General features: G+C 44.2%; 1 protein-coding gene across 1 annotated transcript; it reads left to right on the top strand.

The window, feature by feature from the left end:
• The first annotated feature begins 546 nt into the window (after positions 1-546).
• On the top strand, positions 547-16,893 carry mfn2 (mitofusin 2). The gene is made up of 18 exons (XM_070839937.1): positions 547-652; positions 2,888-3,069; positions 3,589-3,724; positions 3,959-4,121; positions 4,335-4,459; positions 4,928-5,036; positions 5,213-5,320; positions 5,722-5,875; positions 6,393-6,460; positions 6,961-7,082; positions 7,330-7,456; positions 7,662-7,766; positions 9,858-9,960; positions 10,177-10,397; positions 12,174-12,329; positions 12,740-12,936; positions 13,723-13,857; positions 14,876-16,893. The coding sequence occupies exons 2-18, from the start codon at positions 2,892-2,894 to the stop codon at positions 14,943-14,945; spliced, it is 2,277 nt and encodes a 758-aa protein (XP_070696038.1). The 5' UTR covers positions 547-652; positions 2,888-2,891; the 3' UTR covers positions 14,946-16,893.
• Positions 16,894-17,096: the final 203 nt, after the last annotated feature.

Here is a 17,096-nt window from a genome sequence, read left to right as displayed (position 1 = left end):
AAAGAGCCATCAATCCCATCTCTAGTCTACATGTTCTACCCGCCAGGGGGCAGCGATGCGCCGCAGAGAGCAGAGGCGGAAACACCGGGGCGGAAACACCACGACGTTCAAAATGGTTTCCTCTCTAAGATCTGACACTCTCATTGTGGTGATATGAGCTGGTACTGCATTCATCAGAGGGAGTTAAATCAGAGTCAGTCAGAAAACCACCATCACCATCACCATCACCACCGAGCAACGCGCTGTGACGTCTCCGGGTCTCGTCTCGGATGGTCACGTGGTGAGGCGTGTTGTCGCGATATTTCAACGGTTGACACTTCGCCCGAGTCCGTGTGTCAGACGCAACATATCGAGGAAACGCAGAAGCAGCAGCAGCGGTTAGGATAACACTTTCTAACCCTGTGCCGGGGATTTTGTCCGAATTACTGGCAGCGGGGAAACCGGACACACACACACAACCAGCTTGTTGTCCCGCGTGAGCTCCCTGGAAACATGCAGTGACGCCCCCCTCTGTTAGCACAGCTAGCTAACACTGCTCTCCAGTCGCGTCGTAACGTTTAGCGTTAGCAGCCGGTTAGCTTTCAGAGATTCCCAAAGCCAAGCGGCCAGAATGCAAGAGGACTGTTTGTGAGGAACGACCCCCCCATCCGCGGTAAGTCACCGACCAAATCCTGGCTACTGTAGCAGCTAACGCTAGCTGCTAATCTTAAAGTAAGTTCACTGGCTAGCATGGGTTTGTCGCTGCTAAAGCGAAGTGACATGACTAACCTGAGGACACAGACTGTCGGATATGTGACAGACACGACAGGCTGGACAGCACTGAGGCTTGTAAGGATGCCAAACGTTAGAAGTTGACATGTAGCCGAGCTAGTCAGCAGGGTTCGTCTGTGTCGCTGCACAACATGGCTGCGTGTCACATTTAGTCAATTACTCCGTTAGTAAAGGTTAAATAAGACGTTTAGATGGGGACGGCTGTGTTACCTTCACACTGTGTGAAAGGTCACAGCTGAGTAATGGCGTACAGACAGGTTTTCCGGGGACCTTAAGGTCTGTTCAGGTGTGTTACAGTCCAATAAAACAGCCCTGCAGCTGTTAATGTCGGTGATCAGTGCCCTGAAGCTCATAGTTTCCTGTTTTCACACAAAGTTTGGTGCATTCCAACCTGGGGATGATTTTCTGCAAAGTTAGGAGGTGCACAGCTTTTGTTAAGTCAAAGCTTCAAAACAACTAATTTCACGTGTGCATATACACTACTCACTAAAAGTTAGGGATATTCAGCTTTCAGGTGAAATCTCAGGATGAACCTAAAATGCATTCTAACCTTTCCAGGTGAACTTAATGTGACCTTCTCTAAACCTTTGAATGCACATGTCCAACTGTTCAGTGTCTCAGTACTTTCTGCACCAGCTGCTGTTCTCTAACAAGAAGCTTAACAGCAACATTCACAACAGGTTTGATCCATGAATCCACCAATACATTTCCTGCTTCAGTTAGAATTGGTATTTAAACAGTCCTCCTCATCCTGCTGTTCACATTCTGACATCATGAGACCAAGACGACACCTAACAGTTGATCAGCAGCACCTCAACACTGGAGGCTTCAAACAGGAAGTCCTCAGACGGAGGTGTTCACTGAGCTTAGAGGGTCACAGAGTGTCATCAGGAGGTTGGAACAGTGATACAGAGACTGGAAGAGTCGCAGAAAGGAGAGGAGTGGACGTCCTTTGGCCACGTCCCAATTTATTGAGACACTGAAATGTTTTGTTGTGGTATACCTACCACTGTTGGTAGATTTTCTTCAAATAAATTGTTTAAGATGAAGAAATCACCAGTGCATGCTTCTACTTAAATGCCCTACTTTCATGATATAATATCACTGTAGCATTCACTTTTTACATTTTCCATATATTTCACCTGAAAGTCGAATATCCCTAACTTTTAGTGAGTAGTGTATATTCTCCTTACGAAGCTTCTGTCAGCGATGATATGATGTGTTCAGGGCCGCTCACTTCAGCAAAACAAACCATGTCATATGTGAATAGAACAGAACAGAAGTGTCCCCTGACTGAGCCGGTGCACACCTGAGTGGTAGGTAACTGTGTGCATTGATTTCCAACAGGACAGCCTCAAACTCTTATTGATTAAACGACAGGTTGACAGCCTCAGGCGGCCCTGAGGACATTGAAACAGGTTTGCTTGCTGTGATCTTTCATGCCTGTTCATTGTGGCTGAATGATTCTTCTTAGAGTTTACCTTCAGTGTAAGTGAAGGGGGAGCATCCATCATCATTCTGTGCTCAAACGTTTGTCTTAAGCTAATATTAAACTTCAGCAACTGGAGTGAGTCAGACTAAAGTGGATCCCAAAAAGCCTCATATTGGCTTCAGCTAAATGACTTTGAACCTGAGGAGGACGGTACGTTTCGTCTCCCATCACTTCCATTCAAAAAGCATCAGGATGGGATCGTAGTGACCAGCGTGAACTGGAGGAAAGATTTCATCAAGCAAAACTGGTTTCACTTTCCATAGGAACACATGTTTTTGAAGCACTCTTGATTGGATGAGGTTAATAGTTTCCCCCCCACCAGCTGGGCTGCTATGGCATAGAGTGCTTCCTGTCATCAGTGTTCCCATAAGGTGATAGTGACACCTAGTGTTCACAAGTGAGTGTTTTTATAATTTTTATTTTCAAATAACTCACGGTACATGTTCGTTAAGGGTTTGGGCCATTCACGACCACTCATCCTACTTTGACCAGTTACCAGTGAAGGGTCTTCAAACAGATCTTGTATTTGCACTACCCCTCCTGTGTCGTTGTCTCCAGTCCTTTCAGAACACGTGGACACTTGAGCCAGACATACTTATAAGGGTGTTTTTAACCTCTGTGCAGTGCCATGTCTCTGGTTTTCCCACGACCCAACACCAACACAGTCCACGGCAAGAAGGATAAGAGACTGATGGCGGAAGTGAACGCATCGCCGCTCAAGCATTTTGTCACAGCGAAGAAGAAGATCAACGGGATCTTTGAACAGTTGGGAGCCTACATCAAGGAGAGCGCTTCTTTTCTAGAAGGTACCCTCCTGCCTGTCATTTACTCTGCTCCCCTTTTTATAATCTGAAAGTAGTTTAACTTCTCGTGTCTGAACATGCACCCTGGTCGGTTTCTGTTAAGATGTCAGGTGTCTCCTTCTACTTGCATCATTAGAATTTATTGTCTCATGCACAGCAGCAGCTTGATAAACCAGCAAACACTGAGATGTATCCTCATATCAGAGCAGTCTTTATTTGGAAACATTGACATTCATTGGGCATCGAATATCTGGCCAGACTCTTAAATATGTTTATTAATTCTCTGATCTCATAGTTTGTGATGGAAATGGTCATTTCAGCAGTTTTAGACTAGATTTGCAGTGCAGTGTATATTCTTGCTGATGGGTGTATCTTATGTCTGTGCTGGTTTTTTTGGTGTTAACATGCTCAAATCCTGCAGGCTTGTTCTTCTAGAATGGAAGTGTGATGTAGTTTGGTATAATGCCGCCAGGCTAACACAAAGGCTATGGTGGTTGACCTCTGATGTCCCCCACATGTTAGATACTTACAAGAATGATGAGCTGGACCCGGTCACCACAGAGGAGCAGGTACAGGAGGTCCAAGGATACCTCGCCAAGGTGGCAGGGATTGGAGAAGTGCTCGCCCGGAGGCACATGAAAGTGGTCTTCTTTGGGAGGTGTGTACATGTTTGTTACCCTTTCTCTCAAGTTTTAGAACTTCATTTATCAATATTTAATCAAAAGTACTGATTATTATTATTATAACCACCTTTTTTCTTTATTTTTTATTAAACTGCTTTTAAATCCAGATCTGTGTCTCTACTAATTTAAAGTCTGAAACAAGCCAGAAGTAGAGCCTGCTTGAGCGATGGGCTGAGGCACTGCTGACAGACATGTCGTTTGATTCGTAGAACGAGTAATGGGAAGAGCTCAGTGATCAATGCCATGCTGTGTGACAAGGTGCTGCCATCTGGAATAGGACACACTACCAACTGCTTCCTGAGGGTGGAGGGCACTGATGGCAACGAGGCCTTCCTCCTCACCGAGGGCTCTGAGGAGAGGAAGAGCATAAAGGTGAGCAGAACGTGTGTGTGTGTGTCTGTGTCTGTGTCTGTGTCTGTGTCTGTGTCTGTGTCTGTGTGTGTGTGTGTGTGTGTGTGTGTGTGTGTGTGTGTGTGTGTGTGTGTGTGTGTGTGTGTGTGTGTGTGTGTGTGTGTGTGTGTGTGTGTGTGTGTGTGTGTGTGTGTGTAAACCCAGCCAATGCTGACTTGGTGTGTGTGTTTCTAGACGGTGAACCAGCTGGCCCACGCTCTCCACCAGGATGAGGACCTGGACGCTGGCAGCTTGGTCTGTGTCATGTGGCCCAAAGCCAAGTGTGCTCTGCTCAGAGATGACCTGGTGTTGGTGGACAGGTCAGACACGACATGACAATAATAATAATAATAATAATATTTCCATCACTTGTCTGCCACATAAACTTTTTTGTGACAAAATGTCAAATGAACGTCTCTCATTCATCAGGGGCCATATTGCACTTTGACTATCGTTATACTATAATGGTTGAATAAAAGTTGCCAAACTCCAAATTGTAATTATATGTATATATATATATATATATTATATGATCTTTTTAAACTGACAAGAATTTAGCAAATGTAGCCTCAAGATTGCGTTAAAAGTAGTTCCTCCAGCACAGCTTTTTCCAGAAAATCTGTTTGCTTCATAGAGAAGGAGCAGCATTTTACACCAAGGCTACGACCCTAAAATAAATCACCATCATCTTTAAAGGGAGAATATTTTACCTCTGTTGTCTCTTGCCTGCCACACTTTCTTGCTGAGGACTACAGTCGGCTTATTCTACTTCCTGTTTGTTCCTGCAGCCCAGGTATTGATGTCACCACAGAATTGGACAGCTGGATCGACAAGTTCTGCCTGGATGCTGATGTGTTTGTTCTAGTCGCCAACTCGGAGTCCACACTGATGCAGACGGTGAGACGTGACAGCCGTGCATCACTGTGAATGTAGCCAGGACGTTTGAAGCGAGCAGATGTGTGAAAGATCTGTAGTTTGAGTCACTCGGCTCTAGAAGTTGGTAAACTTGTTGTATTATGAAAAGTGAATGAATCTGTTGTATTAAATGTGTTTTGAATTATATCCCTCTACAGGAAAAGTCCTTCTTTCACAAGGTTAATGAACGGCTCTCCAGTCCCAACATTTTCATCCTCAACAACCGCTGGGATGCCTCAGCCTCAGAACCTGAGTACATGGAGGAGGTCAGTCAGCTGCACACACACATGCATAAGTGTTATGGTTTTTCATGTGGCGTTTGCTTAAGCCACTGGTGTATGGCTGTTGTACTACTGTGTGTGCGGCTACACTATTAACCTGCTGCTGACTCAGCGGGAGTCTTAGATTAGGCAGATGAACAGCTTACCTGGTGCTCTCATTCCCCTCACTCCATCAGATCTGTGAACTGATGATCACCTCCTGCTTCACGGGCCACTACACTCCCTACACCCCCTCCGTTACCCCTCCTCTCAGGGTTGAATAAATACAATATCTAGTAGAATTTAATAATTGAACATCTTCCTACATTTGTACACTGTGGCTTTTTTCTTCTTCTACATTACGTGTTGCTTTTCATGTTGAGTGAAGTGTGTCGTTGCCGTGTCAGGTCCGCAGGCAGCATATGGACCGCTGCACCAACTTCCTGGTGGATGAGCTGGGTGTAGTGGATCGAGCTCAGGCCAGTGACCGCATCTTCTTCGTCTCTGCCAAGGAAGTACTCCAAGCCCGCGTACAGAAGGCTCAAGGAATGCCTGAAGCAGGTTTGGATCACAAAATGTGTAATGCAGTTCAGTGAGTGTTCAGACAAGTGTATTCAGTCATGCAAAGCCAGGGCAGACACAGGATCACTCAGGTCACTGATCATATGTGCAGCACACCACAGTTAGTCTGTGCAGTAGCCGGGGTGGAGCTGTGCAGACTGCCTCCAAACACACCCTCCAACCCACTTATCAGGGCAATAAGAACTACCTAAAAAAACATTTTTGACTTGATTCTTTAGTTCCCATCCACTACCACGGACAGGGTGCGGCTGAGTACCCCTTTTATATACATGAGGTAGGTAGGATATGGGTGTAGGTAGGTAGATAGATGTACTTTAGTGATCGCAGACTGGGAAATTGTATCGTTACAGCAGCATGAATATAATACAGGTAAATAAAATAAATACACATTAAGGGGAAACATGATGACACCAGAAGAAACAATATATACATCAGTAATAACACTAGTGTGTACAGTTTACACATATACAGCACGTATTTTGTTGTCCTATTTCAGGTGGAGCTCTTGCAGAGGGTTTTCAAGCCAGAATGTTTGAATTCCAGAACTTTGAGAGGCGGTTTGAGGTAAGATGGGTTAGGATATGATTTTAATCGATCTCAGATTTAAATAGTCAGATATATTTATGAGTGAGATCATCCGTCGGTGGCGCTTCCTTCTTTTGCCTTATTGGGTATCTACTTATTTATCATGGAGGCTTCAGTGACTCCAGCAGTGAGGGAAGGAGGCCTGCAGTTACCCCCTGCTTCCAGTGTTTGTGCTAATCTAGGCTAAACTCATTCTTGGCATGTCTTTGTACTGGACTTTAATGCTAAACAAGCATATTCTCCAACTGTTAATGTTGCTTTCAAATATACTAACTAGTGTAACTTTGGCCAGACTGCGAGTGATTGTTGTATTATGATATTCAACGTAGAAAGTAACAAAATAATCCAGATATTTAAAAATAAGTTTCAGCTGCATTTGGACTAGTGAAGCACCCACTGATTCAGGCCCTGTCCTTGTTCTTGACTTGATGTCTGGTGCTGTTGGCCTTTGTGTCCGCTGATGTGGTTGTTCTGTGTAGGAATGCATTTCCCAGTCGGCAGTGAAGACCAAGTTTGAGCAGCACACAGTGAGGGCCAAACAGATCTCTGAAGCCCTGCGCCGCATCATGGATTCTGTACACATCGCTGCACAAGAGCAGAGGTGAGTCACGTATTAATGGCTAACGGCAGTTAGACGTATGTCTGTGTATTACTCAGTTTGTTGGGTCATGAATCTGCCTACACAGTCACATTGTGGAGAATCATTCATTTTTAGAGGGAAGACTTGGTTTAAGATTAGGTTAAGTTTAGACAAGTAGTGCTTAAGGTGAGTCTCCAGGAAATGAATGTCCCCCAGTGTATTGTCCTCTGAGGGATAACTGTGTGTGTGTGTGTGCATATATTTTTAGGATTTATTGCCTTGACACTAAAGAGGACCGTCAGGACCGATTGGAGTTCATAGATAAGCAGTTGGACCTGTTGACCATGGACTGTAAGGCCAAGATCAAGAAGATTACTGAGGAGGTGGAGAGACAGGTAAATCCCAGCATGGTACCATAGCTGCAGTGGAATAGATGAATCTTCAGTGGTGATTACTGAAGTGATGGACCTGTGAGATGAAGTAATTTCCTCAAAACAAATTTCAATTACAAGTTTATTTTCAAGTTTAACATGTGGTAAGACTTTGGGGGAGCTGAGGGGAAGGAAGTAGTTTTCACTCCTGCTCTCTGCTCATATCCAGGTGTCGAATGCCATGGCAGAGGAGATCAGGAGGCTTCATGTGCTGGTGGACGACTTCCACATGGACTTCCACCCCTCACAAGTGGTACTCAAGGTGTACAAGAATGTGAGTTCAACAAGCCTCACAGGGCAGGCTTGAAGTGAGGCCAGTACTTGCTAATGAGTTTGTCTGTGGTGTCACAACATTTACAAACTCTGCTGAGGAGTCTGTGCTGCACAGTGGACCGCTGAATGAATATACATGCAAACATTTTCCAATGCATCTGTCACTGAGTGTTAGACATGATCCTCTGTGCTCTCGCAGACTCTTAGACCTGCTCTGTTCCACACAGTCCATGCAGCTGTTGAGTCTCCAGATTACCTCCAGACCTCCATCCTGAAATATTTCTGCCTCCAACAGGATCACTCAAATCTTTTCAACCCTCCTCTGACAGTTGTCAGTCTGGTATTTACGCACAGCAGAGTACAAAGCTCATCCTGGGCCTCCTGTTGGATCACTGAACCTGTATAAAGCACATGTAATCTGTGTTATGTAAGAGCAGTCCAGAATAATTCATGATGCCCTCATTCAACTCTACAATCTCATTTGATGGGTACAGAGGCCAAAAATGCCGCTCCTGGTTAAGCCTTTGTATTAACATGATGAGTAGGAGGACAGACCAGAAAACTTGAGTGTACCGGCTGTGAAGCTGAACCTGGCTGAAGATCTTAACGTCTAGGTGGGTGGTAGTTGAGATACGAAGCAATTAGATCCATCGATGAGGAGTATGATGGTCCTCATGCAAAGACCCAGTGATACAGATTTATGGTGGCCTGTATGAGCTGTTTAATGTTCTCATACTTTACTAATTTTAAATATATAACTAAATCAAACTCAATGCAAAATTGATACTACATTCCCCATATATTGTCATGGCTGCCCATGATTTTATAACTTTCTAAGCAGATTTTGTCATGGCTTGTGGCGGTATGTTCAGAGTTCAGTATTGTCCTCTGTTGTACCAGGTGGTGTAACCTCACCTACTGCCTGGTATGTCTGTGAATGTCACACGGACCGCTTTGCTTTATTCAGTGTCTAACTTCGTGTCAGTCTATTCCCTGTTAATGTCTATGTGGGATTGCAAAATTCTGGGATTATTCACGGTGGATGCCTTCCATGGGTATTCAAATGAGGCTTAATTCCTAAAATCTTCCGATCTTAACTTTCTTCGGAAAATTCCCAAAACATTTCTGTAAATTTACCAGAAAGTTTAGTGACCCATGGCAACCTTAGTTACAGTTAAGCTCTGGCCAAATGGCCTGTTGGTGGCATACTGATACTGATACTAAATGTGTCAGCTGCAGGACTGTAAACTCTGTGCTGTGAAATTCCCCTTTTTTACTCTTTGATAACACTATCAGTGTAAGTAATAATCATCTTGAAATGGGCAGCCTTGTATCACAGTTTTATTTGGCTTGATTGCGGCAATCAAATCTCACAAGCGCACACTTCCTCATCAACAGGTTGTATTCATCAGGCTTAGATTTACAAGTTTATCCAGTTAAGAATTCAGAGAGCTTTAAAATAAGAACCCACTGACATGCTTCTTTATTTTACTTGAAATAGATTTGCATTATTGTTGTCATCATTTATCTTGATACATTCTGCTCTTATTTGACCTGGTGGTTCTCAGCCTTGTAATGAGTACTGGTCCCTTTGTGATCAGTACACACTCCCAGGAAAACTACTGGCCAAACCAGCTGCACATGTTCAGTAAGAAGCATGTTTGCGGCTGGAGTGAAGTTACAAAATGGCGACTCGTGCGGTGTTTCTGGTGCTGTGGTGTAGCTGCACTGAGTGGACGTGCACCAGACAGACAGTCAGATAAACAGATGTGATGGAGCATCCTTCAGAGCTACAGTGATTGTATATTGTTAATGCACCAGTTTCTCAACACATGTCATATGAATCAAATCTGTCACAAGGTACATGAATGGCTGTCAGGTTTTGGTGGTGTCAGGAGTCACAGAAACAGAAATGTAGATTTTATCTGATCTGTGATGGACATCACATGTTGGTATCTGGCTCATGGTCAAGGACCTGGGACTCCGAGGTAACGTGGATGGATGTGTACGGAAACTAAACAGCAGCTGTAGTGTTCTTATAATGTTTCTTGGTTGTTGACTGATGTGTATATGTATATATTTTGTTTTTTAGGAACTCCACCGGCACATAGAAGAGGGCTTGGGCAAGAACATGTCAGAGAGATGCTCCACCTCCATCACGGGTGCCCTGCAGGTCACACAGACCGACATGATCGGTAATGCTCCTCCACAAGCTTCCCTCTGTCTGATGTTTACTACTGGGCTTAAGTGTACAAGCACGATGCCAGTGGCTCCATGGATGTTACACTCTACTGTGACTGATGGATCCTTATGTGGAAACATATTTAGGCACACTGACACATCTGGTGTAAATTATGACTGATCACACACTGATCAGCTTATTGTGTGTGTGTGTGTGTGTGTGTGTGTAGAGGGTCTGAAGCCTCTGCTGCCCAGCCCGGTCAGAGAGCAGGTGGACAAGCTGGTTCCTCGTCAGTGCTTCAGCCTCAGTTATGACCTGGCCTGTGACAAGCTCTGCAGTGACTTTCAGGAGGACATCAGTTTTCACTTCTCTCTGGGCTGGACCATGCTGGTCAACCGTTTCCTGGGGCCTAAGAACACCCGGCGGGCTCTTATGGGCTACAACGATCAGGTAAGACAACACAAACTCTCCCTCTCTGAATGTGTCCCTCAAGAGCTTATTTGGCAGATAGAAATACAAGCGCTTCAAGTCAGATTAAGCATCGCTCCCATGTGTCGTGAATTGAAACTGAATGCCACTTGCTCATTAGTAGCTGCTCAGGCGTAGTCATTTTCATGATCAATGTGCCTTACTCAGTTCATTTATTAAAAGAATACACACAGGAGCTTCCTGCTGTTGAGAAATCGAGTCAGTAGTACTATTAGAGGACCTGAAAGGGAATGTGTGTTGTGCCACCTGTGCACTTAAACACTGTTAGAAGTCAAAAAGTCCACCTTCAGTATTCTGGAGTCAAACAGTACCTTTTCCTCTAAGTCTGTTGATCATGATGTGTGATATCTGGCTTTTGTTTTAATCATCCATCTTAAAAAGAACAGTTTGCTTGTTGTCCTAGGTTTAGGTCTGTGCTTTAATACATTTTTAAGATTGAGATCACAGACTGAGTTTACTTGCTCTAAAGAATTTTTTGATTGCAGTGTGAAAAGTTCTGTTCTGGTTAGTTACATAATAAAGTCACAAAGTTAACCTGCAGTGTCTTGTTCACTAACACTATTGGCACGTTTCCATTAGTACCTACTGGCTCTACTCAACTCGGTTGTGTTTCCATTACAGTAGCGTACCTCCTCAAAGTGGGGGGGGGTCGTCATAGCAAGGTGGCCTGAAACTCCGGTGGCTTAATTTGTATACGGCACAAACAAACACAACTAAGGACCTGGAGTGTTTGGTTTGTGTGGATCCGTTTACCTCGTTCACAGAGATAATAAAAACGCCCGGTCTCTGTTTCCAGGGTTTTAAAAACCGTGGGTTTGATTCTTGTGATCGAGTCGCTCTCATGACTCATCCAGTGACGCCGCTCCCTGGCCAATCAGTGGCCTGCAGTCTGGTGACGTCACATTTTCAGCTCGACTCAGCTCGATTGGAACCCTGGCAGAGGAGGTACTAAAACAGTACCTGGTACCAGGAACTAGCGCTAGCTAGTGGAAACGCAGTCGAGTTGAGCTGGGTCGGTACTAGTGGAAACTGTTGATGACCTTTGAAAGCAGAAGTGTGACAATACTGAGACACATTAAATGTATATCTGCCCTGCAACAGTCCTGCAACTGATCCTAAGAAAAGAACAGAGTTGAGTTTGAGAGCATTTGAACAGAAAACAGGAAACCACCTTGATTTCAGCGTTGGGGAGGATGACCAGAGATTAGGGAGTTACCTTGGCTGTTGTTGCACTTTATGTGTGTGATTTATAATGCTGTGTTTTACTTTTTACCTTATAAGGAAGAAAACCATTGGTGCTTATGATACGCCTATAATATTCTGTCTGATATCTCTTTGTGCCAGTCAGCTCTCTTGACTCTCTTGAAAGATCTGCTGATATTAAAGAACTCAGTTTGCTTCACATTGCACCGAGCTTGGTTTTATTTCATATGGCGATTTTCCACAACAACGCACCATATGTTTTCATATATTCACATATGTTTTCCACCAGCACACTCACTCAGCTGATAGCCATTCGTTACAAACGGCCTAAACAAAGCTGTGAACTCAGACACAGCTCGCTGTAGCAGTGGTACCTTCATCGGCATAGTAAGGAGGTCAGGATGGAGAACCGATGGTAACTGGGTTCTGTTCTTCATTCCCTCATCGACTAATCCGTAATACTTGAGGACTAAAGCGATGGATAGCTGCAGCCCTGCTCTTAGCCAGTCACTGAGCTCTCTGTTCTCCCTGTAGGTCCCTCGGCCCATGGCCCTGACTCCAGTCAGCACCAGCATGCCTCCATTCCCACAGAGCTCCATGACCCAGGAAGAGCTAATGGTCTCCATGGTGACCGGTCTTGCCTCCCTTACCTCCCGTACTTCCATGGGTGTCCTTGTAGTTGGTGGCGTGGTGAGGACACACACACACACACACACACACACACACACACACACACACACACACACACTGGATCAGACACAGATGAAATGTTGAATTTAGTTAGATATTCACTGATCAAAGTAGAGAAGAAAGCAGGATCTAAATAAGAACTGTACCATCATATCGTTTATGAAGCCAAACATATTTATGAATGTACAAAAGTTTGATTATACTTTTTATTCCTGAATATTAAGGATCAATTTACCATGAACATTATTACATAATAAACATCCTCTGACATGTGCTATGAAGACCCCAGACTAGGTAGCACTAATATACTTTATACTTTATACCAGGACCGGCCGTCAGAGCCGGATCCCTTTAACAGGAGCTCATGTTTCTGCAGAGTGTGTTGTCATGTGTGTTGTTGCTGTGTGCAGATCTGGAAGGCCGTGGGCTGGCGTCTGATCGCCCTGTCGGTAGGTCTGTATGGGCTCCTTTACGTCTACGAGCGGCTCACCTGGACCACCAAGGCCAAGGAGAGAGCCTTCAAGAGACAGTTTGTGGACTACGCCAGCGAGAAGCTGCAGCTCATCGTCAGCTACACCGGATCCAACTGCAGCCACCAAGTCCAGCAGTGAGTGTTATCTGACCATTACTGCCTCCTCAGCTATGGTGCCAGTTTAATCAGCGACTAGAAAGAGGGCGGAAGGACTCGACTTGATTTGTGATCTGATATTAACCCTTAGAGTCCTGAGCCTATTTTGGCTGTTTGGTCTTCATATACCACATAGAACAATGTTTAATATGCCCATGTTTGGTATCCTTTTGTTCAGCACAACATTTCCTACATGACCTGGCTCTTATGTTTTCACTTTGACATATTGTATCAACACATTTGGCCAAAAAACACACAAAACACATAAAATCTGATTTGATTTGTAATAAACAACACAAACATGCTAATGAACCCTCCCAACATCATCTTGGAGTTCATAAAATAATTCCAAGGCTCGCTTGACATCCAGTGTTCGCTTCATGTCTCTCCCTCCTCCAAAAAAAAACCTCAGTCTAAACCTAGAAAACAAGCTAGTAAATGCAGTCTGTAGAGAAGAACCAGCAGATTCTGGCTTTTTTTTTACCGTTTTCTGATATGATGAAAAATGACAAAGATACTGAATTAAATGCAGCATCCCGTATCGGACGTATGTGCAGGTAACAGTATGATAAAAAAAATAATATCTCCTGTTTTACTTGGTCTGTCGACACAAAACAAAAACTAGGAAAGAGTTTCAAGCCTACACTTTGGAGTGAATGTGTCTACATCGATCAGCGGACTCAGGGGGTTAAAAGCCGCTCAGGGGAAGGATCTTTTCGGTCAGCCTTGAACTCTGTTTGTATCTCTGCTGTCTGTGGTTTTCAGGGAGCTGGCAGGCGTGTTTGCTCAGCTCTGCCAGCAAGTAGATGTCACCCGTCAGAACCTAGACGATGAGATCACTGACATGAACAACAAGATTGAACTGCTGGACAGCCTGCAGAGCAAGGCTAAGCTGCTGCGGTAAGACCCTCACCACGCACAAATACCACATGGTAATAAGTCCACATTAAAAAGGCTGTGGTCGAGTGACATTAAAGATCAAGTCAGCCTCTTTTAAATCACCAGTGCAGTGCACCAAGCTCCAGCCAGCACATTGTGTTTTCCACATAGAGTGCAAAAACTTCATGCTGAGAGGCACGGCGAGAATATTTCTATAGCACCTTTCATCCATCCATCCATCCAGACCTATAGACACACTCACATGTTCACTGTTCACTCACCATGCAGCCCGTAGCACCTTTCAAACAGGGACAACTCCAGTGTCTGCACTGTAATTCACTGTAAACAGAGAAAAGCTATGATGAGTGCAGCCCTTACACCACACATGTGACACTGAGAAACTCTTGGTCTCAGGTGGTGTCAAACTGTAAAACATCAGTGTTAAGTGTTTGGTGAGTGATAGTTAGTGCTACAATGGAAGTAGATAAAATATGCAAAAGGAGACGTGTCATCAATTCACATCTGTGCCACTCACACAGGTTTTGTGACACTGCCTCTAATCCTAGCCTGTTCTTTCTGCCTTATTCTGATGTGGCTTGTAGCAGCAGTCACATTTTGGTGTTAAATAATTTGACTGGTCTCCAAACCTCAGCAGACACAGACGTGGGTCTCATAGTGAGATCAGTGACCAGTTTTAGACTTCACCGTGTGTCTCCAGAGACTGATAACGCTCGTCTGGGACAGTTTTAAATCACAGTGGGACGGGCCTGAGGTGGTGCTTTGTACTAGAAGTTGCTAGAGTTCTTTGTCCTCTGTAAAACTGGAGGCAGAGGTTTAGAAGGCAGCATGGTTAGGGCCTGTGGTGGCAGCAAAGTTAAGAGACAATTTCATGTTGCTTCTCTCTGTGATGACTCATTCAAATGAATATAGCCAGTTCTTCAGCACAGCTCACCATTAGCCTGCACTTACAGCCTCCTACGTGTCGCCTCATTACACAGATGTGGACATTGTTAACGTGTATGTGTGTGTCTTATATTAGGAACAAGGCAGGCTGGCTGGACAGCGAGCTCAACATGTTCACCCAGCAGTACCTTCATCACAGCAAGTAAAGCAGGCCAGTCGTCCACCTGAGTGAGCAGCCAGCAGCGGGGGAGCGTTTGGTCCAACGGTGTTCCCAGAAGAAGAGGAGAAATAAGAGGGAGAGTTTGGATGTCTGGTGTGAGTGGAGGGAGTTCCTCTGTGGTGGCGTGGCCAGGAGGTCGGGATGGGAGCCGGTGAATCGTCACACAGAATTAAAAAGGGAAAAAACAGGATCAAGTATTGAATAGAAGCCACAAGGTTTAACAGCTGAGTCCAGACATGAACCTCCCCTCGGCGTATTTCCTGATCCTCACTCCTGCCGTCTCCAGGTGGCTTATAGATCTGAATCTGACAGAAGCTTCACATAAATTAGATTCCTCTCAGTTGCAGTCTAGTGTGCCACGTTGAACTTGTGTAGATTTGATTTTACATTTATATTTTGACCTCTGGACAAGTGCCACGTTGACATAGACGGCTGTCCATACAAGGGAATGGAAGAAAGTGTCTTATGTTAGTAGGATAATACGATGAACTGAAGACGTGTGAAATAATTTATTCCTCCAGAATATTTGGAAAATGTATTTATTCAAGTAGAAAATATAAGATTGCAGTTTGTCCTGACTTGAAGGATACGGCTGGTGTTTTCTTAATACTTGGTGACACCCAGCCTGCCTGTGGCTCTTAGTTCAGGAGATCTGCTCAGCGTTGTTTTTGGCTCCTGCACATGAGATTAGCTAACAAGAACAAAAACACGAGCTGGACCGATATTAGGACCAAATGAAAATCATTAAATACTTCAAGTAAGAGCTGACTTCAAAATCTGCCCTTATAGTTTCACTATCAGTTGTTTAGAGTAAATGAGTATCAGGCTGCATGTCATCTATTAAGTAACACACTGAAGTACAGAAATGCCAAAGCCATGTTCGAAGTCATGTCTCTAATACGGAGCTGTCCCACTCAGCACATATCCTGGTCACTGTTGGAACTACATTTAAGAGATTCTCTGACGTCGTGTTTGTTTAAAACATGAACTGTCATTATCAGAAACGTTCTACTCTGTGTATCGGTAGCCTAGAAAATCCACTGTTGCCCTCACATTACGCTCAATGCTCTCAGAGTTCAGAGGGGAATTTAGTATGCAGTCAGATATGCTTCAACAAAATCAGGGTGTGCAACTTTGTCTTCAGCTTTCCTCAGTGGAACTGATAATCCAGACGTGTCCGGTATGTGGCACAGCTCGGCACTTCTCTCCCTAATTAATAATAGTCTTCCACACATATCTAATGAAACCGCCCTGTACAACAGACCTCCAGACGTTTGTAATGTGAGGTGATGACTGTCGACGGCTGCCTCAGTGTCTTGCGTATCTTTGTGCGTTTAACATTTTTGTCTTGCACTGAATGCATACGTCACTACGTCTGCCTGCTCTCCGCCTCTCGTGATCACTCATGGTTTGACTTTATGAAGGAAGAGGCAGGAACCTGGACGACAAACAGCTGTGTATTTGGTTTCTAAACATGTATATTATTATGTAATGTTTTAATTTGCCTTTAAATTAAGAAAGGGGAAAACTGAAAAAGAGACACAACCAGATCAGAGTTGCGGTGCCTAGATTTGTCCACGGTGTGAGCGTCCTGGTTGATTGGGCCGTGCTGTAAAGCCATACACTGCTGCCAAGTGAGCGGGGAAAGCTGCCGCACAACACTTCCTTCAGACGTGCACTTTATCGATTTGCTGCTTTTTGATTTATTTTTATTTTTTTCTCCTTGGTAAAGGGTGTTTTTCCTCACAATGTAAATGACACAGTAGTTGTGTTTGGCTTCAGGAAAGTGAAAGTGAAAGTACTTGCATGCAGTGACCGTTGTAGTTTGTTGTCCAGTTGAAATGTTCAAAAACATGTATATAAAATAAAGGTGACACAGTGCTAAGAAGGTTCCAGTGTGCTGTTGTAGAGCAGGCAGGTCTCTGCACTGGTTCATCACTGACCTCTTGTTGTTTTGCTCAAACCTACAGCTGCACTTTCACTGGAGGCTTTTCTTTATTTTATTTATTTTTTAATTTTTATTTTATTTCGATTTTTATAACTTGTGCAAAAGGATAAACAGTTTGCCATTTGTTGCAGTACAGTATACATTTCTAAATAACATAATACTAAGCACAAAAAGGGAATAAAATAATAA

The sequence above is a fragment of the Pempheris klunzingeri genome, chromosome 11 (assembly GCF_042242105.1).
Source record: "Pempheris klunzingeri isolate RE-2024b chromosome 11, fPemKlu1.hap1, whole genome shotgun sequence".
Taxonomy (NCBI): Eukaryota; Metazoa; Chordata; class Actinopteri; order Acropomatiformes; family Pempheridae; genus Pempheris; species Pempheris klunzingeri.
Note: the sequence above shows the minus strand (reverse complement) of the source record. Positions and strands in the feature narration are given on the sequence as shown.